Source organism: Pan troglodytes, chromosome 21, assembly GCF_028858775.2.
Source record: "Pan troglodytes isolate AG18354 chromosome 21, NHGRI_mPanTro3-v2.0_pri, whole genome shotgun sequence".
Classification (NCBI taxonomy): Eukaryota; Metazoa; Chordata; class Mammalia; order Primates; family Hominidae; genus Pan; species Pan troglodytes.
The window spans coordinates 42,155,100-42,174,535 of NC_072419.2; the positions used below are offsets into that span (position 1 = coordinate 42,155,100).

General features: G+C 44.4%; 1 protein-coding gene and 1 non-coding gene across 10 annotated transcripts in view; one reads left to right on the forward strand and one right to left on the reverse strand.

Annotated features, from left to right (window-relative positions):
* The window catches only part of PHF20 (PHD finger protein 20), a 184,482-nt gene that overhangs the window by 149,454 nt on the left and 15,592 nt on the right, over positions 1–19,436 (forward strand). For all 9 annotated transcript variants that reach the window (XM_001165874.6, XM_054674689.2, XM_063802871.1 and 6 more), the window contains 3 exons: positions 1,834–2,012; positions 11,831–11,930; positions 15,293–15,488. In XM_001165874.6, the coding sequence (XP_001165874.4) occupies positions 1,834–2,012; positions 11,831–11,930; positions 15,293–15,488 (475 nt within the window). The remainder of the gene's footprint in view (positions 1–1,833; positions 2,013–11,830; positions 11,931–15,292; positions 15,489–19,436) is intronic.
* On the reverse strand, positions 12,613–12,718 carry LOC112206618 (U6 spliceosomal RNA). The gene has a single exon (XR_002941027.1). It is a non-coding gene; the product is annotated as a U6 spliceosomal RNA (small nuclear RNA).

The window sequence follows — 19,436 nt, forward strand, 5'->3', positions numbered from 1 at the left end:
CTGGGATTACAGGCATGAGCCACCGCGCCTGGACTGTTACATTTCTTAAAACTTTATTTGAGATAAAATTAGTTTAGTTATTCCATATGTCCTGAAAAATGTGACATGTGTGTTCATTAGATCAATCTTGTTTTGCTGTAATGTTCAAAAATTTGAACTAGCAATACATTTCATTATGTTAACTGACAATTTAAAAAATGAAAGCTGGGTGCAATGTCCCACACCTGTAATCCCAACACTTTGGGAGGCTGAGGCGGGTGGATTGCTTGACCCCAGGAGTTCAAGACCAGCCTGGGCAACATGGCAAACCTTGCCTCTACAAAAAATACAAAAAAAGTTAGCCGGTTGTTGTGGCATGCTCCTGTAATCTCAGCTACTTAGGAGGCTGAGGTGGGAGGAACACCTGAGCCCAGGAGGTCAAGGCTGCAGTGAGCTGTGATCATGCCACTGCACTCTGGGAGAAAGAATGAGACCCTGTCTCAAAAATAAATAAATAAAATAAAAATAATAAAAAGTAAAACAATACTTTATTGCTTAAAAATGCTGACAGACACAGAGTATTTGCTTTTGCAATAATGGTGTCAATAGACTTTCAGGGTTGCGCCACACACCTTCAATTTGTAAAAAAAGATACAATATCTGTGAAGTGCAATAAAATATTAATAGTTATGCCTGACTTAGAACAGTGTCTGGTTCAGAACAAGCGCTTAGTAAAAGTTAGCTGTGATTATAACTAATCAGGCATCAAGTGATTCTGCCTCTGATTATCCCTGGAATCTTCCTCTTCCTCATTCCTCACTGTCTACAGAGTTTTTGTTTTTGATTTTTGTTTTTGAGACGGAGTCTCACTCTGTCACCCAGGCTGGAGTGCAGTGGCGTGATCTTGGCTCACTGCAACCTCTGCCTCCTGGGTTCAAGTGATTCTCCTGCCTCAGCCTCCCCATAGCTGGGATTACAGGCGCACACCACCACACCTGGCTAATTTTTTTGTATTTTTAGTAGAGACAGGGTTTCACCACGTTGGCCAGGCTGGTCTCAAATCCTAGGCTCAAGTGATCGGCCCACCTTGGCCTCCTAAAGTGCTAGGATTACAGGCGTGAGCCACTGTGCCCAGCCTGTTTGTCTTTTGAGACAAAGTCTCACGCTGTCACCCAGGATGGAGTGCAGTGGTGTGATCATAGCTCACTGCAGCCTCAAACTCGCAGGCTCAAGGGATCCTCCTGCCTCAGCCTCCTGAGTAGCTGGGACTGTAGACATGCATCACCATGCCCAGCTAATTTTTCTTTTTCTTTTAGTGGAGATGGGGTTTTGCCATGTTGCCCAGGCTTGACTTGAACTCTTGAGTGCAAGCAATCCTCCTCCTTCGGCCTCCCAAAGTGCTGGTATTAGAGGCATGAACCACCATGCTCAGCCTTTGTTTACAGAGTTTTAAAGGTAGCCCTGGATACAGACAGACTGTAAGCCAGGTCCTGACTGGATGGGGTGAGGCTGAAGAACATGTTAGAGTTGTCAGGGATGGTGGCCTGTGTGGTTCATGGGGAGTTGTAGCTCCTCTGCCACTGAGTTCTATGATCTTGAGTAGCCACTGCCGTTGGGCTTCATTCTCTCAGTGAAATGAGGAAGTGGAGTTGAGTTCACTGCCAGGCAGCATGCTTTGTTTGGGCTGTTACTAAATGACAGATCCAAGGACAGATTGGCATCCTCGTTTCCTTGCCCTATGAATGTTCTTGCTTGGAGGTATGGGACTATAATGTCATTTTTCATTCTTGACAATCAAAGGTTTTTTAATTTTATAACCTAATATAGTAACTGTTGTTTTCCCTTTCCTCGTAGAGGAGGATAATTTGAGTGAGTCCTCTTCTGAGAGCTTTCTCTGGAGCGATGATGAGTATGGCCAAGATGTGGATGTGACCACCAACCCAGATGAGGAACTTGATGGGGATGACCGCTATGACTTCGAGGTGGTCCGCTGCATCTGTGAGGTCCAGGAGGAAAATGACTTCATGATTCAGGTAGGCAGAGCTTCCAGGAAACAGGTCTAGAGAAGCACAAACTGGTCCTTGGAGGGAATTTTGAGGCCAGCAACAATGGCAAGTCATAGCAGAGCCCCAGATACACAGCATGAGCGGCAGCAGACTGAGCTTCGCTTTTTCGTTTGGCTTCCTCAGAGTTCCAGGCTGCCATACATAGTCCATTGATGGAGTAAGAGAGGACTTTAGGGATCACTGAGTCTAAACCTCTCATGCTCTGCTTGAGGCAGCTGGGACCCACAAATGGGAAGGGCCTTGCCTGTGGTCACAAAGTGAGGAGTTGAACAGCAGGGACTGAAATCTTTGGAGTGGCAGTTTAATCTTCCCATGGACTCTTATCTTCTCTTTGAGGTAAATTTTCTTTAAGATCCAAAGTCATGCAGGCTGGCTTTATAACTTCTATGTTTCTTTTTCTTTATTTTCCTGACATTTGAGTCTGTCATCTCCATCTCTGAGATGTGCCTGTGGTGGGTGGGACCTCCTTACCTGCTTGGGGAAACCATGCCTGGCCAGCACCTGCCTGCCCTGGCCCTTGTCTGTAAATCGCAGTTTTGGGAGAGGTGGCGCTGGCTGGCTGGCTCCTAAGGGTGTCACAAGTTCCCTGGGTGTCTTGACAGCTGCCCAACTGGCTTGGGAAGCTGAGTTTTTAAAAGTCATGGTTATATTGGTTAGGATTTTTTTTTAGGGGCAAGTACAAATATTGTTGGGAAAATAGACTGGGTCCTAGGACTCAGAGGCAGGGCTGCCTTCAGGCTCAGAACCTGGAATTCCATCTTGAGGGCCTTGGTCTGCCTTGTTTCCTGCTTCTGTGGAGTCCTTTTGGTTCTTTTTTATTTTACTCCTTGCTTATTTTCTTGGAAAATGCAAAATGGCCACCTTTGGCCTCGCCCCAATTTTACATTTTTGTGTTCAAGAGGCTAGGTAGACCAAGGTCAGAATCTTAGTCCCAGTTCTAAATTTCTGAGTAAGTAGTTCCAGCCAAATTTAGATCAGATATTAGTTTTTGGAACAGTCACCTGTGGCCAGAGGGGAAAGAGGTTTGTTATGGATCAAATGCTCTCCCCTGGTCTAGTTGTCTGATCTGGTGGTAGTAGAGCTTACAGATTATCGACAGGGGCAAAAAGACTGCCTGGGGCCCACCTGTGTTATATTATAGCGTTAATGGGGGTTCAGGGATTGTTCCCAGTAAAGGGGGTGGCTGCCCATTGTCCAATAAGAATCTGTATAGCCTATTGAGATTATGAGAAATAGGCCCAGCCCCTTTGGCTTGCTTTCTGTGATAGAATATTATTTCCTTGCCCTTTCAGTACTGTAGGTTGGCATGGCATGGGTTTGTTTTTTTTTTTCTTTTTGAGACGGAGTTTCGCACTTGTTTCCCAGGCTAGAGTGCAATGGCGCGATTTCGGCTCACCACCACCCTCTGCCTCCCAGGTTCAAGCGATTCGCCTGCCTCCGCCGCCCGAGTAGCTGGGATTACAGGCATGTGCTACCACGCCCGGCTAATTTTTGTATTTTCAGTAGAGAAGGGGTTTCTCCATGTTGGTCAGGCTTGTCTGGAACTCCCGACCTCAGGTGATCCACCTGCCTTGGCCTCCCAAAGTGCTGGGATTACAGGCGTGAGCCACCGCGCCTGGCAAAATATTTTTGTTATGGTAATTTTTTTTTTTTTTTTTTGAGACGGAGTCTCCCTCTGTCACCCAGGCTGGAGTGCAATGGCGCAATCTCGCCTCACTGCAACCTCTGCCTCCCGGGTTCAAGCGATTCTCCTGCCTCAGCCCCCTGAGTAGCTGGGACTATAGGCGCCTGCCACCATGCCCGGCTAATTTTTGTATTTTTAGTAGAGACGGTGTTTCACCATATTGGCTAGGCTGGTCTTGAACTCCTGACCTTGTGATCTGCATGGCATGGATTTTTGAAATTCACTTTTGGATCTTGACTTAATATACTGTTGCATTTTTTCCTCTCATCTTTGAATTTGTTGTCTTTGTACTCAACAATCCCCTTTCCTTTTATTTCTTGAAACATTGGGACTTTTCCGTAGCTCTTTAAACTTTCAGAACAACTGGAGATGAGTAGATGTATTTGCTTTTTTGCCTTTTATTTTCCCAGGGCTTTTAGAAAACACTTTTATTTTGAAATAATTATAGATTCACAGGAGATTGTAAAGAAATGTACAGGAGAGTCCCATGAATTCCTCTGCTGGTCTTCCTCCCATGGCAAAAGCCCATAAACCCACAGTAGGATATCAAAACTACAAAACCAGGTGACATTGGCATAATCACTAGAGCTTATTCAGATTTTACCAGTGATATACACATACTCATTTGTGTGTGCATATAGCTCTGTGTGCTTTCATTACAAGTATAGCCTTGTGTAATCACTCCCACAATCAAGGTACTGAGGTATACTAAGACCATGAGATCCCCTCCTGGTACCCATACTTTGTAGCCATACTTATCCCTAACCCTGGAAACACTAAACTGTTTTAACTGTCTATAATTATGTAATTTATGATTCTTGGTTAATGGAATCACGTGGTATGTATCTTTTTGAGAGAGGCCCTTTTTACTCTGTATAATATCCTTGAGATTCATCCATGTTGTTGTGTGTTTCAGTAGTCATTTATTCTTATTGTCCAGTAGTATTCCATGCTATGGATGTACCACAGTCGTGCTCTTTTTGTTAATAGAACTAAAGCAACTCTATGGAGCTAAGGTAACTGGGTACAGCTGAGTAGTGATTTAAAGTTTCTGGAGTGTTTTCAGAAACACCATCTCACCTCTAACAAGGTGATCTCAAGTCACTTATTTGGGAAAACAAAATTACGAAGATATGATTTCTTTCATTGTTGTAGAACCATTAAATAAGTCATCAGATTATGATTTGAACCCAGGGCACCCAGTCAAGTGCTCTTTCCCTATGCGGCCTTAGCTACGGGGATTTACATTTACAGTTGAGAAGTGAAACAAGAAAAATTTGTTTTTGAAATGTAATAGTACCATCTAGCCTGGCTGACCAACCCTTCCCCAGCACCACCAGTGGACATGCGCATATACATACACACATACATACACACACTTTAGGCTGAGGGAGAGTCTTGTCTTTTTGAATAGCCTTCATAGTAACCTCTGGGATTCAAGGGTACCTGATATTTAAGACCTTTATTAAACCTTGGTTCAGTGGTTTTCAAACATTTTTGAATATCAGAACCCCTTTTCCTAATGGACTGTTTCATAGAACCCCAAAATGTGTAACAGGTAACAGCAATAGTTTTGAAAGTTCAAAATGGATAATCTTTACTTGTGAGGTTGGACATGTGAATGGTGGGCATATTCCCATGATTCTAATATGCTGTCAGAATTATGAGTGACAGACAGTTGCTGACTTGGAGCACTTCAGTGGCTCATTTGTTTTTCTCTATTTGGTTATACAACAGTGAGACAAGTGTGATGCACATGGCTATTGTCAGGGTGACTTTTCCTGAACAGCATGCTGTGTAGTTACTTTGATTAATCAGAGATGGGAGGACAAGCTCCGTTTTGAGGTCAACATAATACTGAGCTATCCTAGCAACACAAAATTATGTGTGGTGGCGGGCTTCATTGTCTTAACATTTGGCTTGGAACATGTTTGAGTGTGCATCTTTTTTTTTTTTTTAATTGTCCTATCTTAAAAACACACACATTTTGCAGACTCTCTGAAGCCCTGTGGACTACTATTAGATAATTGTTGGTTGGGCATGCTGTAATCCCAGCATTTTGGGAGGCAGAGGTGGGAGGATTGCTTGAGCCCAGGAGTTCGAGACCAGCCCTGGAAACATAGCAAGATCCTAGCTCTACAAAAAAATAAAAAAATTAGCTGGGCATGGTGATGCATGCCAGCAGACCCAACTACTCCGGAGACTGAAGTAGGATGATCACTTGAGCCTGGGAGTTCAAGGCTGCAGCGAGCCCTGGTTATTCTGTTGCACTCCAGCCTGGGTGACAGAATGAGACCCTGTCCCCGCCCTCCCCCCCCAAAAAAAGAAAAGATAAAAAATGTTATATAACATGAAGACTATTATTTTTTAGTAGATTTTTTTTAAGTTTGTTTTTAAAAGGACGTTGAAGATCTTTAGTTTCTACTCTGTCATCCTTGAGCATATGCTCAGTTCCAGGCCTTGTTAGTCTGACAGATTTGCCCTTTATCTGCCTGTTAAAATCTTCAGTGGGTGAGTAATGAATGTCCGTCCTGGCAGGGCTATTCTGTCTAACAGTATGTAACCCATTTCTGATCCACTGTGGTACTTTCTCCATTGACTTTTCTATAAGTAGCAAGGATCTTGGTGTGTTTGAGGGTAGAGGTTAATATGCCCTTATGTGCTATATGAAGAAACTAATTTCGGGGCAATTGGGGCCACCATGAGCATGGCAGAGTCAGGAGCCAACTTGATCTCCTGCTTCCCAGGCTCCACAAGACCTTGTGTCTCAAGCTCACAAAAGCTTCTTGGCTTTTGTTCCAGAGGACTTTTCTGTGCTGTCCACCTGAACCAAGAGTGTCCACCTGGCTTTGTGTTAAGGAGGGACAGTTTCTGACTGTCCTGTCACTGTGAGCAACGTACCTTTTACACTCAATAACTTTAGCAAAAGGCATAAGTTTAGAGGGAGCTAGCTAGAACAAATACAGTTTAAACTTTTAAAATGTATTCACCATCTAATTAGGAAGAGATGAATAAATTTTTCTTAAATCTTTACCTTAAATTGATATTTTGAATAACCCTAGAATACATTTAGAGTGTGTTTTCTAGAAGTGCATGTATTACTATAGAGAAATAACTTTTTGGATCATTGTCATTGTATAAGTAGTATCAACATTGTTCATGTATATCACTATTTTATCTTATTTACCAGTACTAATTTAAATCACTGGAAGGTTAAAATCCTACTTAATAAATATGGTATTTGAGAAATCTGGCTACCACATAAAAATGAACAGGAAATACATTTGATATTTAAATTATTTTAATTGCTGTAGAGCATGTTTTGTTAAGCTTTTTCTTAAATGGCTAGATAATAAATTTTTAGGTTTTGAGGGCCATATGGCCTTGTTGCACCTACTGGATTCTTCTTTGAGCAGCTGTAGGCAATATGTAAAACAAATTTTCACCTGTATGGTTGGGTGCAGTGGCTCACATCTGTAATACCAGCACTTTGGGAGGCTGAGGTGGGCAGATCACTTTAGGCCAGGAGTTCAAGACCAGCCTGGGCAACGTGGCAAACCCTGTCTCTACAAAAAATACAAAAATTTGTTAATTGTGATGGTGCACACTTGTAGTCCCAGCTTCTCAGGAGGCTGAGGTGGGTGGATCACTTGAGCCTGGGCAGTCAAGGCTGCAGGGAGATGAGATTGTACCACTGCACTACAACCTGTTCAATAGAGTGAGACCCTGTCTCAAAAAACAAACAAACAAAAACCCCTAAACAAATGAGTATGGCTGTGTTCACATAATACTTTATTTACAAAACAAGTCAAGCTGGCATTGGCACATGGGCTGTAGTTTGCTGACCTTTGCCCTACAACAACAAGTATTAATATGTATTAAGTGCCCAACTCCAGTAAAGATTTTATAGCAGTTTTAAAAAGAAGCCCATTTTAATGGCCTAGCACTGTGGCTCACACCCGTAATCCTAGCACTTTGGAAGGCTGAAGCGGAAGGATCACTTGAGTCCAGGAGTTCAAAACCAGCCTGGGCAACATAGAGAGACCCCGTTTCTACAAGAAATTAAATAAAAATTAAGTAAATAAAAATTTAAACAAAGAAGCCCATTTGAAAGTTTTGGTTATTTTAAAATTCATATTATTTGTTGGTACCTAATGCACTGACATAATTCAAAGTCCAGAAAGCACACAGAGAAATACCTTATCCCCACCTTATCTCCAACTCCCATTCCCTAGAGTCAGCCCTTATCAGTTTCTTGTATATCCTTCCAGAAACATTCTATGGCTAAACAAACAATAGCAAATGTATTTTTTCCTTTTAAAAATTTTTTGGTAAAATACACATAACATTAAAAGTTACCCTTTTTATTTTTATATTTTCCTATTTTGAGACAGGATCTTGCTTTGTCACCCAGGATGGAGTACAGAGGCACAATCAGCTCATGGCAGCCTCCAGCTCCTGGGCTCAAGTGATTGTCCCACCTCAGCCTCCTAAGTAGCTGGGACTACATGCACACAACATCACACCTTGCTAATTTCTTTAATTTTTTTTGTAGAGATGGAGTCTTGCTATGTTTTTCAGGCTGGTCTCAAACTCCTGGCCTCAAATGACCCTTCCTCCTCAGCTTCCCAAAGTGCTAGGATTACAGGTGTGAGCCACCCTGCCCTGCCTAAAAGTTACCATTATAACCATTTTTAAGCATGCAAGTCAGTGATATTAAGTACATTCACATTGCTTTGCAACCATGTCTTTTTTTGTCTAAATGCAAATGTTTGCATTTTATGTATAGTATTTTCTTTTCTTTTCTTTTCTTTCTTTTTTTTTTTTTGCGATGGAGTTTTGCTCTTGTCGCCCAGGCTGGGGTAGTGCGATGGTGTGATCTCGGCTCACTACAACCTCCACCTCCCGGGTTCAAGTGATTCTCCTGCCTCAGTCTCCCGAGTGGCTGGGATTACAGGCATGCACCACCACGCTTGGCTAATTTTGTATTTTTAGTAGAGGCAGGGTTTCTCCATGTTGGTCAGGCTGGTCTTGAATTCCCGACCTCAGGCTGGTCTTGAATTCCCGACCTCAGGTGATCCGCCCACCTCGGCCTCCCAAAGTTCTGGAATTACAGGCATAAACCACTGTGCCTGGCCGCATGTATAGTATTTTTAACATCTTTTTTCATTTAGCAATATGTAAATTAAAAACCATTTTATTTTCTGCATAATGGTTGGATCACATTTTATTTTACTTTATTTTATTTTATTTTTTTGATGGAGCCTCGCTCTGTCACCCAGGCTGGAGTGCAGTGGCATGATCTTGGTTCACTGCAACCTTCCTCTCGTGGGTTCAAGTGATCCTCCTGCCTCAGCCTCCTGAGTAGCTGTGACTACAGGTGTGTACCACCACACCTGGCTAATTTTTTGTATTTTTAGTAGAGATGAGGTCTCACCATGTTGGCCAGGCTGACCTCAGGTGACCAACTCCTGACTTCAGGAGATCCTCCCGCCTCGGCCTCCCAAAGCGCGGGGATTATAGACAAGAGCCACTGCGCCTGGCCCATTTTTCTTTTTTTTAAGCTATATAAATATTTGATCCACCTGAAATTTTGCCAGGTATATAGTGAGAACTATGGCTCCCCATTGTACTAATACCATACCTCACTGTTTGAAATGCCACCTTTATTTACTTCATTTCTAAATGCATTTGAATCCTTTTCTGGTTCTCTCTTTCAGCGATTCATCTGTCTGTATATTTGCTCGTACAATTCTATTTTAATTATTGTACCTTTATAATATTTTTAAAATATCTGGTATGGCTAGTGTCTCCTTATTGCTCTTTCTTTTTCACACATTTCCCAGCTGTTAATTTTAGAATTTTTTCTAGTTCTGAAGCTATTAATTTATTATTTTATTGAGACTTTTTTTTTTTTTTTTCTGATATGGAATCTTGCTCTGTTGCCCAGGCTGGAGTGTAGTAGCGTGATCTTGGCTCACTGCAACTTCCGCCTCCTAGGTTCAAGCAATTTTGAACCTGCTTCAGCCTCCCAAGTAGCTGAGATTACAGGCGCCTGCCACCATGCCTCCCTAATTTTTGTATTTTTAGTGGAGACGGGGTTTCAAACATGTTGGCCAGGCTGATCTTGAACTTCTGACCTTAAGTGATCCACCCGCCTCGACCTCCCAAAGTGCTGGGATTACAGGCATGAGCCACTGTGCTTGGCTGGGACTACATTCTTTTTATAAATTAACCCAAGGATAATTGATATCCATATGTTAACTCTTGCTGTCCAGGAACAGGGTGCACTGTACCATTGACTTAAGTCTCTGTGTGTGTTCTTCAAATAGTATTTACATTTTTTTTTTTTTTAGAGAGGCAATACATGCTTATGGTTATTCTTAGGTATTTTTTCTTTTAGTTTGTTTATTATTCTCATTCATTTCTTAATTTAAAGGAATAATGTGTTTTAGCTACACGCACATGAAAAAAGTTATCATTGGCCAGGCGCGGTGGCTCATGCCTATAATCCCAGCACTTTGGGAGGCCGAGGCAGGCGGATCATGAGGTTATGAGATCGAGACCATTCTGGCTAACACAGTAAAACCCCATCTCTACTAAAAATACAAAAAATTAGCCAGGCATGGTGGCTTGTGCCTATAGTCCCAGCTACTCAGGAGACTGAGGCAGGAGAATGGCTTGAACCTGGGAGGCAGAGGTTGCAGTGAGCCAAGATTGTCCCACTGCACTCTAGCCTGGGTGACAGAGCGAGACTCCATCTCAAAAAAAAAAAAAAAAAAAGTTACCATTTTGAAACTGAACTGTATTTGATTCATTTTTGGTGAATCCTGGTTTTCAAAACATGAAGTCATTGGTGAGACAGACTTTCATTTTTAATTGTTAGTCTGTTTTCTGCTACTGACCGCCTTTTTGTCGCTTTACATATCTTCTCTGAGCCTTAGTTTCCTCATCTGTAAATTGAAGAATCTAAAACAGATATCTAAAGCCTGTCTTCCCGCTCTGCCCACGTTGATTCTGATGTGATTAACTTCCTAGAGGCCTTATATCTGCTCAGGGAAGCCCTCTTGATGCCAGGACCTATGTGACTCCCAGTGGTTGAGGACCATCTGAGCTCTGGATTTCTAGTCCCTTGTGGCCAGGCTGGTGGGCCACCATCAAGGTCATGTCAGGAAGCTCACTGTCCACCTTCTAGGGCTAATTTGTTTGGTTGGGTAGTTAAAGGTTTAGGGTCCTGGTTTGGAATTGCTTGAAGTGCCCTAGTATCTCCTCGGGAGTTCGCCTTTCCTTTTCATTCCCTCCTCTGGACCCTTAGCTCTCAGACCTACTATCCTCAGGCTGTCCACATGTCTCCCAGTGCAACCCTCATTGTCAACTCCCTCCTTTCCCTCTCTGCCTTCTGGCCCTCTCCCCCTGTCCCCTCAATACTCAGGGAAGGAAGTGGAGCCTTGGGTTGAAAGAACTGGTTTAGCAATGAGTCAGGTTATGTTCTCATCCACCTTTGCCTTTCAATAGCTGTGTGATCTTTGGTAAGGTTTAGAGAGAATAAATGCAAAGTACTAACCCATGATTACTCCAGCAGGGGTCTTAGTGAATTGGTTTGCTCATTAGTGGTTAATAGTATTAATAGTAGCTTATTACATAAAGCTATGTGCTGGGCTCTATAATAGGAGCTTTTACATATGACCCATTGAATCTTCACAAACAGCCCCAGGAGGAGGGTAGGAATTGTGTATCCCATTTTGCAGATGGGGAAAATAAAGCCCAGGAGAACTAACCTGTGCAAAGTCACACAGCTAATGAGTGTCTCAGCCATAATTCAAACTCAGCTTTAAGATGTCACTCGTGGGACTGAGGAACTGAATTTTTAGCTTACCTTGTTAATTTCAATGTAGAGCCACATGTGGCTAGTGGCTACCATATTGGACAGTGCAGTTCCAGATGTGTGGCAGCAGCTCAGTTCCACGTTAGTCAGGAGGGAGTGCTCCTTCCTCCCCTCTCCTTCTATCCTCCCACGCCCCTCCCCTCAGCAGGTGGGTCTTACTTTTGGATGGAGAACACCTTCTGAGTTTAATTTTTGTTGCTTCTTTAATTCTAACAGTGTGAAGAGTGCCAGTGCTGGCAGCATGGGGTCTGCATGGGATTACTGGAAGAAAATGTGCCCGAGAAATACACCTGTTATGTTTGCCAAGACCCTCCAGGTAGAGATTTCTGGAGTCAGGGATATAACAGTATGTAGCCTTTTCCTTGGCACAGCTGGCTGTGACACATTCTAAATGTCTGTGGTCTTGAGACTCATTTCTTCAGCATCGGCTAGACTCCAGCTCCTCCTCGCCTCTGTTGCTATCCTGCCTGGTGGCCAGCTATCCGGAATGTAGCAATAAGAGCACATGTGTGAAGGGGCCCACCTAGTGGAAGGCCTGGCCTTGAGCTAGAACTTTTCCTTTTCTTTAGTTATGGTTTAAAAAAAATGCATGAGGCCGGGCGCAGTGGCTCACGCCTGTAATCCCAGCACTTTGGGAGGCCAAGGCGGGTGAATCAACTGAGATCAGGAGTTTGAGACCAGCCTGGCCAATGTGGTGAAACTCCATCTCTACTAAAAATACAAAAACTAGCTGGGCATGGTGACAGGCGCCTGTAACCCCAGCTACTTGGGAGGCTGAGGCAGGAGAATCACTTGAACCCAGGTGGTGGAGGTTGCAGTGAGCCGAGATCATGCCAATGCACTCCAGCCAGGGCAACAAGAGCAAAACTTCGTCTCAAAAAAAAAAAAAAAAGCATGAGATCTACCCTCAACAATACAGTATTGTTGTTAATAACTATAAGCACAGTGTTGTACAGCAGATCTCCAGAACTTTCATCCTGCCTGATTGAAGCTCTGTAGAAAAATGTAGAAACTTCACAAGTTTGAGTGTCATCCTTGTGTAGGGGCCATGCTAATCTTCTCTGTATTGTTCCTGTTTTAGTGTATGTGCTGCCGAAGTGGCACCTTTTCCTTTTCTTGAGGACTCATGAGGATAGGCGTGTGGGCTCTGTCTTTGGCTTTTGGGGGCTATTGGAGGGTTAGAAACTTGCCTTTGCCCCCTGTGGCAACATCTGCCCTTCATCACATCACTGCCATCGTGAAGGGAGAAATGCCCTTGAGGGGAAGGAGGAAGGCATGGTTGGGTAGAGCCTGTTGCCACCCTGAGCAGTGACTTAATTCCTTTGCAGGATCAGTTTGTTCCATGGCTATAGGGGTCACCTGTGGCTCTTGATTGCTCCTTTCTAGAAGGGGTGGATTGTAAATATGCAGTTCATTGTCTTGGTTTCTATGGGATGGTGACATTGTCTCCCATTACCACTTGTAAGGTTCTCCCTCAGCTCTAGTCCCCTGATTCCTTTAGAGCTAGACAGTGCTTGAGAGCCTCTGCTTCCGTTACTCCTTTCTGTCCGATGAAGTGGGCCTGGTTCTCCTACTCCCAGTTTTGCTTATGAGGAAGAAATTGATCCTTGAGGATACAGTTGACTTTCCTCATAAAGCAAATTGGAATTAGAACTGGTTTGCAGAGCCAGATCTCTTGATTTTGTTGGTTGTCTAGGGAGGGACTGGCCACCAGTTCATTTAACAGCATGCAGGTCCCCTCTGGGCCTGAAGGCCTCTGTTGTGACACTGTCTCCTTGTACTAGAAGCATCTGCCTCCACTTGTCCCTTTATCCCAAGGAAAGAATAGTCAGAAGATTTGACAGGTGAACAAACACAAGTCCAGAAGGGACATGACTGGCCCAAGATCACGCCACCAGCTAATGCCAGACAGGCGATGAGAACCAGTTGTCTCATACCTTTGCCTTGTAAAACAGGTAGTGCAGCTCTGAATCCTGCTGCTCTAGGCACTGCCTGCAGCAGCTGCCTCTGGGGTTCCCCCATATATTCCTGAAGGCTCCTTAGCATACCTTTTAAAAATCTTTTTTTCCCTACTGTGTCTTCTCTCTACTTTTCCTTCTTTAGAAGTCACACACACCATCTTCATCAAATCCTGTGCACTTACTGAACTTCTACGACTTTAATCGCCAATACTGTGAATAGACTCTTCCTTGAACTGAGCACAGCATGTCTGCCACAGGGTCTACCTTTATAGACTGACTCTGCAGAGGGCTGGACCAAAAGTTTAACAGATTCGTTTTTTAAAGGCTACTTAAAAATAGTTTTAACAGAATCAAGGTGTATCCCCACCATGTGTATTAGTAAAGCCAGAAGTAGCTCAAAGACCTTAATAGGAATCACCTGGGTGTTTCAGGGTTTTTATAGATATTGACAGTCCAACAACAGTCTGGTTGAAAGCTTTTCCCTGGGACTTTGGAGCAGGTCATGTTGATAAGTCACATGTGCTTTTGTTTTCAGTCCTTCCTAAGGAGCCCTGTAACAAATAGGATGGCTGAAGCCATCCAGTTCCTATGTTGTTCTAATGAATGGATAACAGGTACAGAGAAGGGAAGGGGCCTGATCATCTGTTGAGTTAGGTGGTAGAAGGTACATTTGCAGGGGGACTCGAGGCATCTTTCCATTCACTTGATAAGTCCATTCAAGATGCCTTTTGCCAGGCACTGGGGATACAACCATGAACAAGATAGTTCCTACTCTTTTGGCTCTTAATTGGGTTGGGAGCCAGAAACAGAAGTTAAAACAAGTTAAGTAAACAAGACTGTGTAAGGTAGTGATGAATGCCGTGACGGGAAAATTGATAAGATGACTTGAGGCACTGATGATGCTCTCAACTTTGGGAAGTAGCAGAAGGCCCCACTCCTGGGCAACATGGCAAAACCCCATCAAAAAAAAAATGAAAGAAAGAAAGAAAAATTAGCCAGGCATGGTGGTGCACACCTGTAGTCCCAGATACTCGGGAGGCTGAGGTGGGAGGATCACCTGAGCCCAGGGAGGTTGAGGCTGCAGTGAGCCATGATCATGCCACTGCACTGTAGCCTGGGCAACAGAGTGAGACCCTGTCAACAAAGCAGGAAAAGAAATAAAAGCCTTTCTGAGGAGGTGGTAAGGAGCCAAACCTGCAAAGGCTTAGGGAATAGTGCTGCAGACAGAAGGGATGCGCAAGTGAAGGTCTTGAGGCTGGAAAGAGTTTGATGTGTTTCAGAAACTGAAATGAGGCCAGTGTAAGGCTATGGAGGGGAAGACAGGAAGGAACTGGGTCCTGTGGGCCTCAGTAAGCCAGAGTTAGAGAGTTAGGGCTTTGGGTATTCTCCTTTGAGCAGTAGGAGGCAGTGGAAGGTTTTAAGTAGGGGAGATAATATTATGATATAAATTTAGAGATAATCTAGGTGCCCAGCTCACCTCTGGCCAGTTCCAGGAAATGAGGAAGTACATGCCTTATTCACTACCTTATCCCCACTACCTAATAGAGAGCCCAGCATATTGTAGGTGCCAAGAAAATGTACACTGGATGAATAAATGAACAAAATGAGTATACTAATCTATTCTTCCAGTAGTTGGTATGATAATTGTGTGAGAGTGATGAAATGGCCTGGGTTTCCTTCAGGCCTTGTTTTAACTCTCTTGTTGTCACTGCTGTAGGTCAGAGGCCTGGCTTCAAGTACTGGTATGACAAGGAGTGGCTGAGCAGGGGACATATGCATGGCCTGGCATTTCTAGAAGAGAACTACTCCCATCAGAATGCCAAGAAGATCGTGGCCACCCACCAGCTTCTTGGTGATGTGCAGAGAGTGATTGAGGTTCTGCATGGCCTGCAGCTCAAGATGAGCATCTTGCAGTAAGTGTGGCACCTGCAGTGCTGGGAGCAGTCTGTTTGGCATGGTCTGGGGGCTGAGTAAATCTGAGAAATTGGAAAGCTACCATAGCAATCAAATCATAAAACTGAGTTTGAGACCTTTACTAAAAATTATCAGTTTCAGGATAAACATTCTTTAAAAAAAAAAAAAACTTTATTGAGTAATATCTTACATATAATTAGGTTCATCCACTTTAAGAGTTCATTGAGGCCGGGCATGGTGGCTCATGCCTGTAATCCTAGTACTTTGGGAGGCCGAAGCAGGCGGATCATGAGGTCAGGAGTTCGAGACCAGCCTGACCAACATGGTGAAACCCTGTCTCTACTAAAATTACAAAAATTAGCTAGGCGTGCTGGTGTGTGCCTGTAATCTCAGCTACTTGGGAGGCTGAGGCGGGAGCATTGCTTGAACCCGGGAGGCGGAGGTTGTGGTGAGCTGAGATCGTGCCATTGCACTCCAGCCTGGGCAATAAGAGCGAAACTCTGTCTCAAAAAAAAAAAGAGTTCATTGAATTTTGACATTGTATGCAGCCGTGAAGCCACCACCAGAATCAATACATGGTGTGTGTATTTTGGTTTGTTTTTTGTTTTGGCGTACAGTTCTGAGTGTTTTTTTTTTTGAGATGGAGTCTCACTCTGTCACCCAGGCTGGAGTGCAGTGGTGAGATCATGGCTCACTGCAGCCTCCACCTCCTGGGTTCAAGCGATTCTCCCACTTCAGCCTCCCAAGTAGTTGGGACTACAGGCGCATGCCACCATGCCTGGCTAATTTTTTGTGTTTTCTGTAGATAAAGGGTTTTACCATGTTGGCCAGGCTGGTCTTGAACTCCTGACCTCAAGTGATCCACCCACCTCGGGCTCCCAAAGTGCTGGGATTACAGGCATGAGCCACTGCACCTGGCTGAGTTATTTGTTTTTAATTGCTGTAAGATATACATAATATAAAATTTACCATCTTAACCTTTTTTTTTTTTTTTTGAGACAGAGTCTCGCTCTGTCGCCCAGGCTGGAGTGCAGTGGTGTGATCTCCGCTCACTGCAACTTCCGCCTCCCAGATTCAAGTGATTCTCCTGCCTCAGCCTCCTGAGTAGCTGGGAATACAGGCGCACGCCACCACACCCGGCTAATTTTTGTATTTTTGCTAGAGACAGGGTTTCACCATGTTGGCCAGGCTTGTCTTGAACTCCTGACCTCAGGTGATCCACCCACCTCGGCCTCCCAAATTTCTGGGATTACAGGTGTGAGCCACTGCACCCGGCCCCATCTTAACCATTTTTAAGTGTACAGTTCTGCACAGTTGTCATTCATGTTGTTTTATAACCAGTCTCTAAAACCCTTGTGAAACTGAAGTTCTATACCCTTTAGCAACAGCTCTCCATTTCCCTTTCCCCAAAGCCCCTGACAACCAGTATTCTACTTTCTGCCTCTCTGAATTTGACTTCTCTAGAGACCTCATGTAAGTAGAGTCATATAGTGTTTGTCTTTTTGTGACTGGCTTAGCATAGTGTCCTCAAAGTTCATCCATGTTATAGCATATGTAAGAATTTCCTCCCTTTTTAAGGCTGAGTAATAACTTGTTTTATGTGTATGCCACATTTTGTTTATCCCTTTCATGCTAAATATTCCTTTTTTTTTTTTTTAACGAGAGATGGAGTCTTGCTTTATTTCCCAGGCTGAAGTGCAGTGGCTACTCACAGGTGCGATCATCAAGCACTGCAACCTCAAGCTCCTGGGCTCAAGCAACTCAGCTCATTCTTTTTTTTTTTTTCTGAGACAGAGCCTTGCTCTGTCACCCAGGCTGGAGTGCAGTGGCGTGATCTCGGTTCACTGCAACCTCCACCTCCAGGGTTCAAGTGATTCTCCTGCCTCAGCCTCCTGAGTAGCTGAGATTATAAGTGCCCGCCACCAAGCCCGGCTGATTTTTGTATTTTTAGTAGAGACGGGGTTTCACGATGTTGGCCAGGTGACCTCAGGTGACCCACCCATCTTGGCCTAAGTGCTGGGATTACAGGCGTGAGCCACCATGCCAGGGCTTGCCTCAGCTCATTCTAAACATTCTTGATTTGTAAAAAAGGTAAAATTGAAAAAGCTGCTGGAACAGATATTTTTGGCAGGCCTGTTCTCTAGCACAGTGGTTGCTCAGTAAAAATGTCTCTTGGTGGTTTGCTCATACAGAAAAGCTTTAAACCTTTTGGAGCTGGACTTCTGGCTTTTAGTGGCCAGAGAATGAAATTTAGTGTGAATTTCCTCTTGTGGTTGCATTCTATATGTCAGATGACCCAACTTCATGTAAGCTGTGATAAACACATGTGGCTCTTACTGGAGTCTGTTGGCTTTTTGTTGTTGTTGTGTTGTTCTTGAGACAGAGTCTCACTCACTCACCCAGGCTGGAATGCAGTGGCGTGATCTTGGCTCACTGCTACCTCCACCTCCTGGGTTCAAGCGATTCTCCTGCCTTAAACTCCTGAGTTGCTAGGATTACAGGCACATGCCACCACACCTGGATAATTTTTTTTTTTTTTGAGACCGAGTCTCGCTCTGTCACCCAGACTGGAGTCCAGTGGCATGATCTTGGCTTACTGCAAGCTCCGCCTCCTGGGTTCACGCCATTCTCCTGCCTCAGCCTCCTGAGTAGCTGGGACTACAGGCGCCTGCCACCACGCCCGGCTAATTTTTTTGTATTTTTAGTAGATACAGTGTTTCACCGTGTTAGCCAGGATGGTCTTGATCTCCTGACCTTGCGATCCACCCGCCTCAGCCTCCCAAAGTGCTGAGATTACAGGCGTGAGCCACTGCGCCTGGCCTAATTTTTGTATTTTTAGTAGAGACGGGGTTTCACCATGTTGGCCAGGCTGGTCTCGAGCTCCTGGCCTCAACTGATCCGCCCATCTCGGCCTCCCAAAGTGCTGTGATAACAGGCGTGGGCCACTGCGCCCGGTCGGTCTCTTGGCTGTTATAACCTACCCTACTTTACCAAATACAGCAACAGGGCCTTGAGTGGGGTAGGCCTCTTCCATGGTTTCCATGGGTGGAGCCTGGACTAGAATCCAAATCCTGGCTCTGTCAGGTACTTTTCGAACTGTCTCTCTATGTGATACTGCATGACCTTGTGAGCTTTCTTTTGGTTTTAGTATAGTCTATGTCAGGGACTGCTTTTATTTAAGTTGTAAACAGTGGCAGACTAGTGCCATGACTGAGTTAAGACTTGATAGGCTGCTCCTGGATAGGATTTCCTTTGTGCTGATTAGGCCTAGAGGAGGCCTGGTGTCAGGCAGAGTGGAGTATCAGGACCCTGAGATGGTGAGATGGGAATCTGCTTCCTCTTGTGCTCTCTGGCACACAGAGGCCTGGCTTCAAGATCTGCGTGACAAAGGTGGTGGAGGAGGGAACATTGGGTCTGCGTTGGTTTGGGTAAAAGCTGAGGTGCTATAACAAGGACCCCCCACATAGAGGCTCAAACAAAACAGAAGTTTCTTTCTCATATAAATGAATGGTTCAAGGCTAGGCAGGGATCTAGGCTAGGTAGGAGACCTTTCTCCAGGATTCCATCTGTCGGGTTGGGAACTTTGTTTCCTTCTGTCTTACAGCTCCAGCATTCTCTTAGGGTTCCCCTTATCTGCATGGTCTTAGGTTCCTTTTGTCTTATTGCTCTGGCATTCTCTTGGGATACCACCCATTTGCATGGTTGAAGCAGTTTCACCTGCACCTCAGCTCTACCCCAGTCCCCAGGTGGGGGAAAAGAGAAAGAAGAGGGAGGGCAAATAGTTTCATGGACAGGCCTAATGGCAGGGCAGGCTGGGCAGGTGGCCACAGGCCCTGCTTATACTTAGGAGTAGGGGTGGGGGTGGGGATAAAAGGAGAAGGAGAGGTTGGATGCTGGGGCAATTAGCAGTTGCTGTGGCAGAATCTGTTGAGGTGAACTAAATCAAA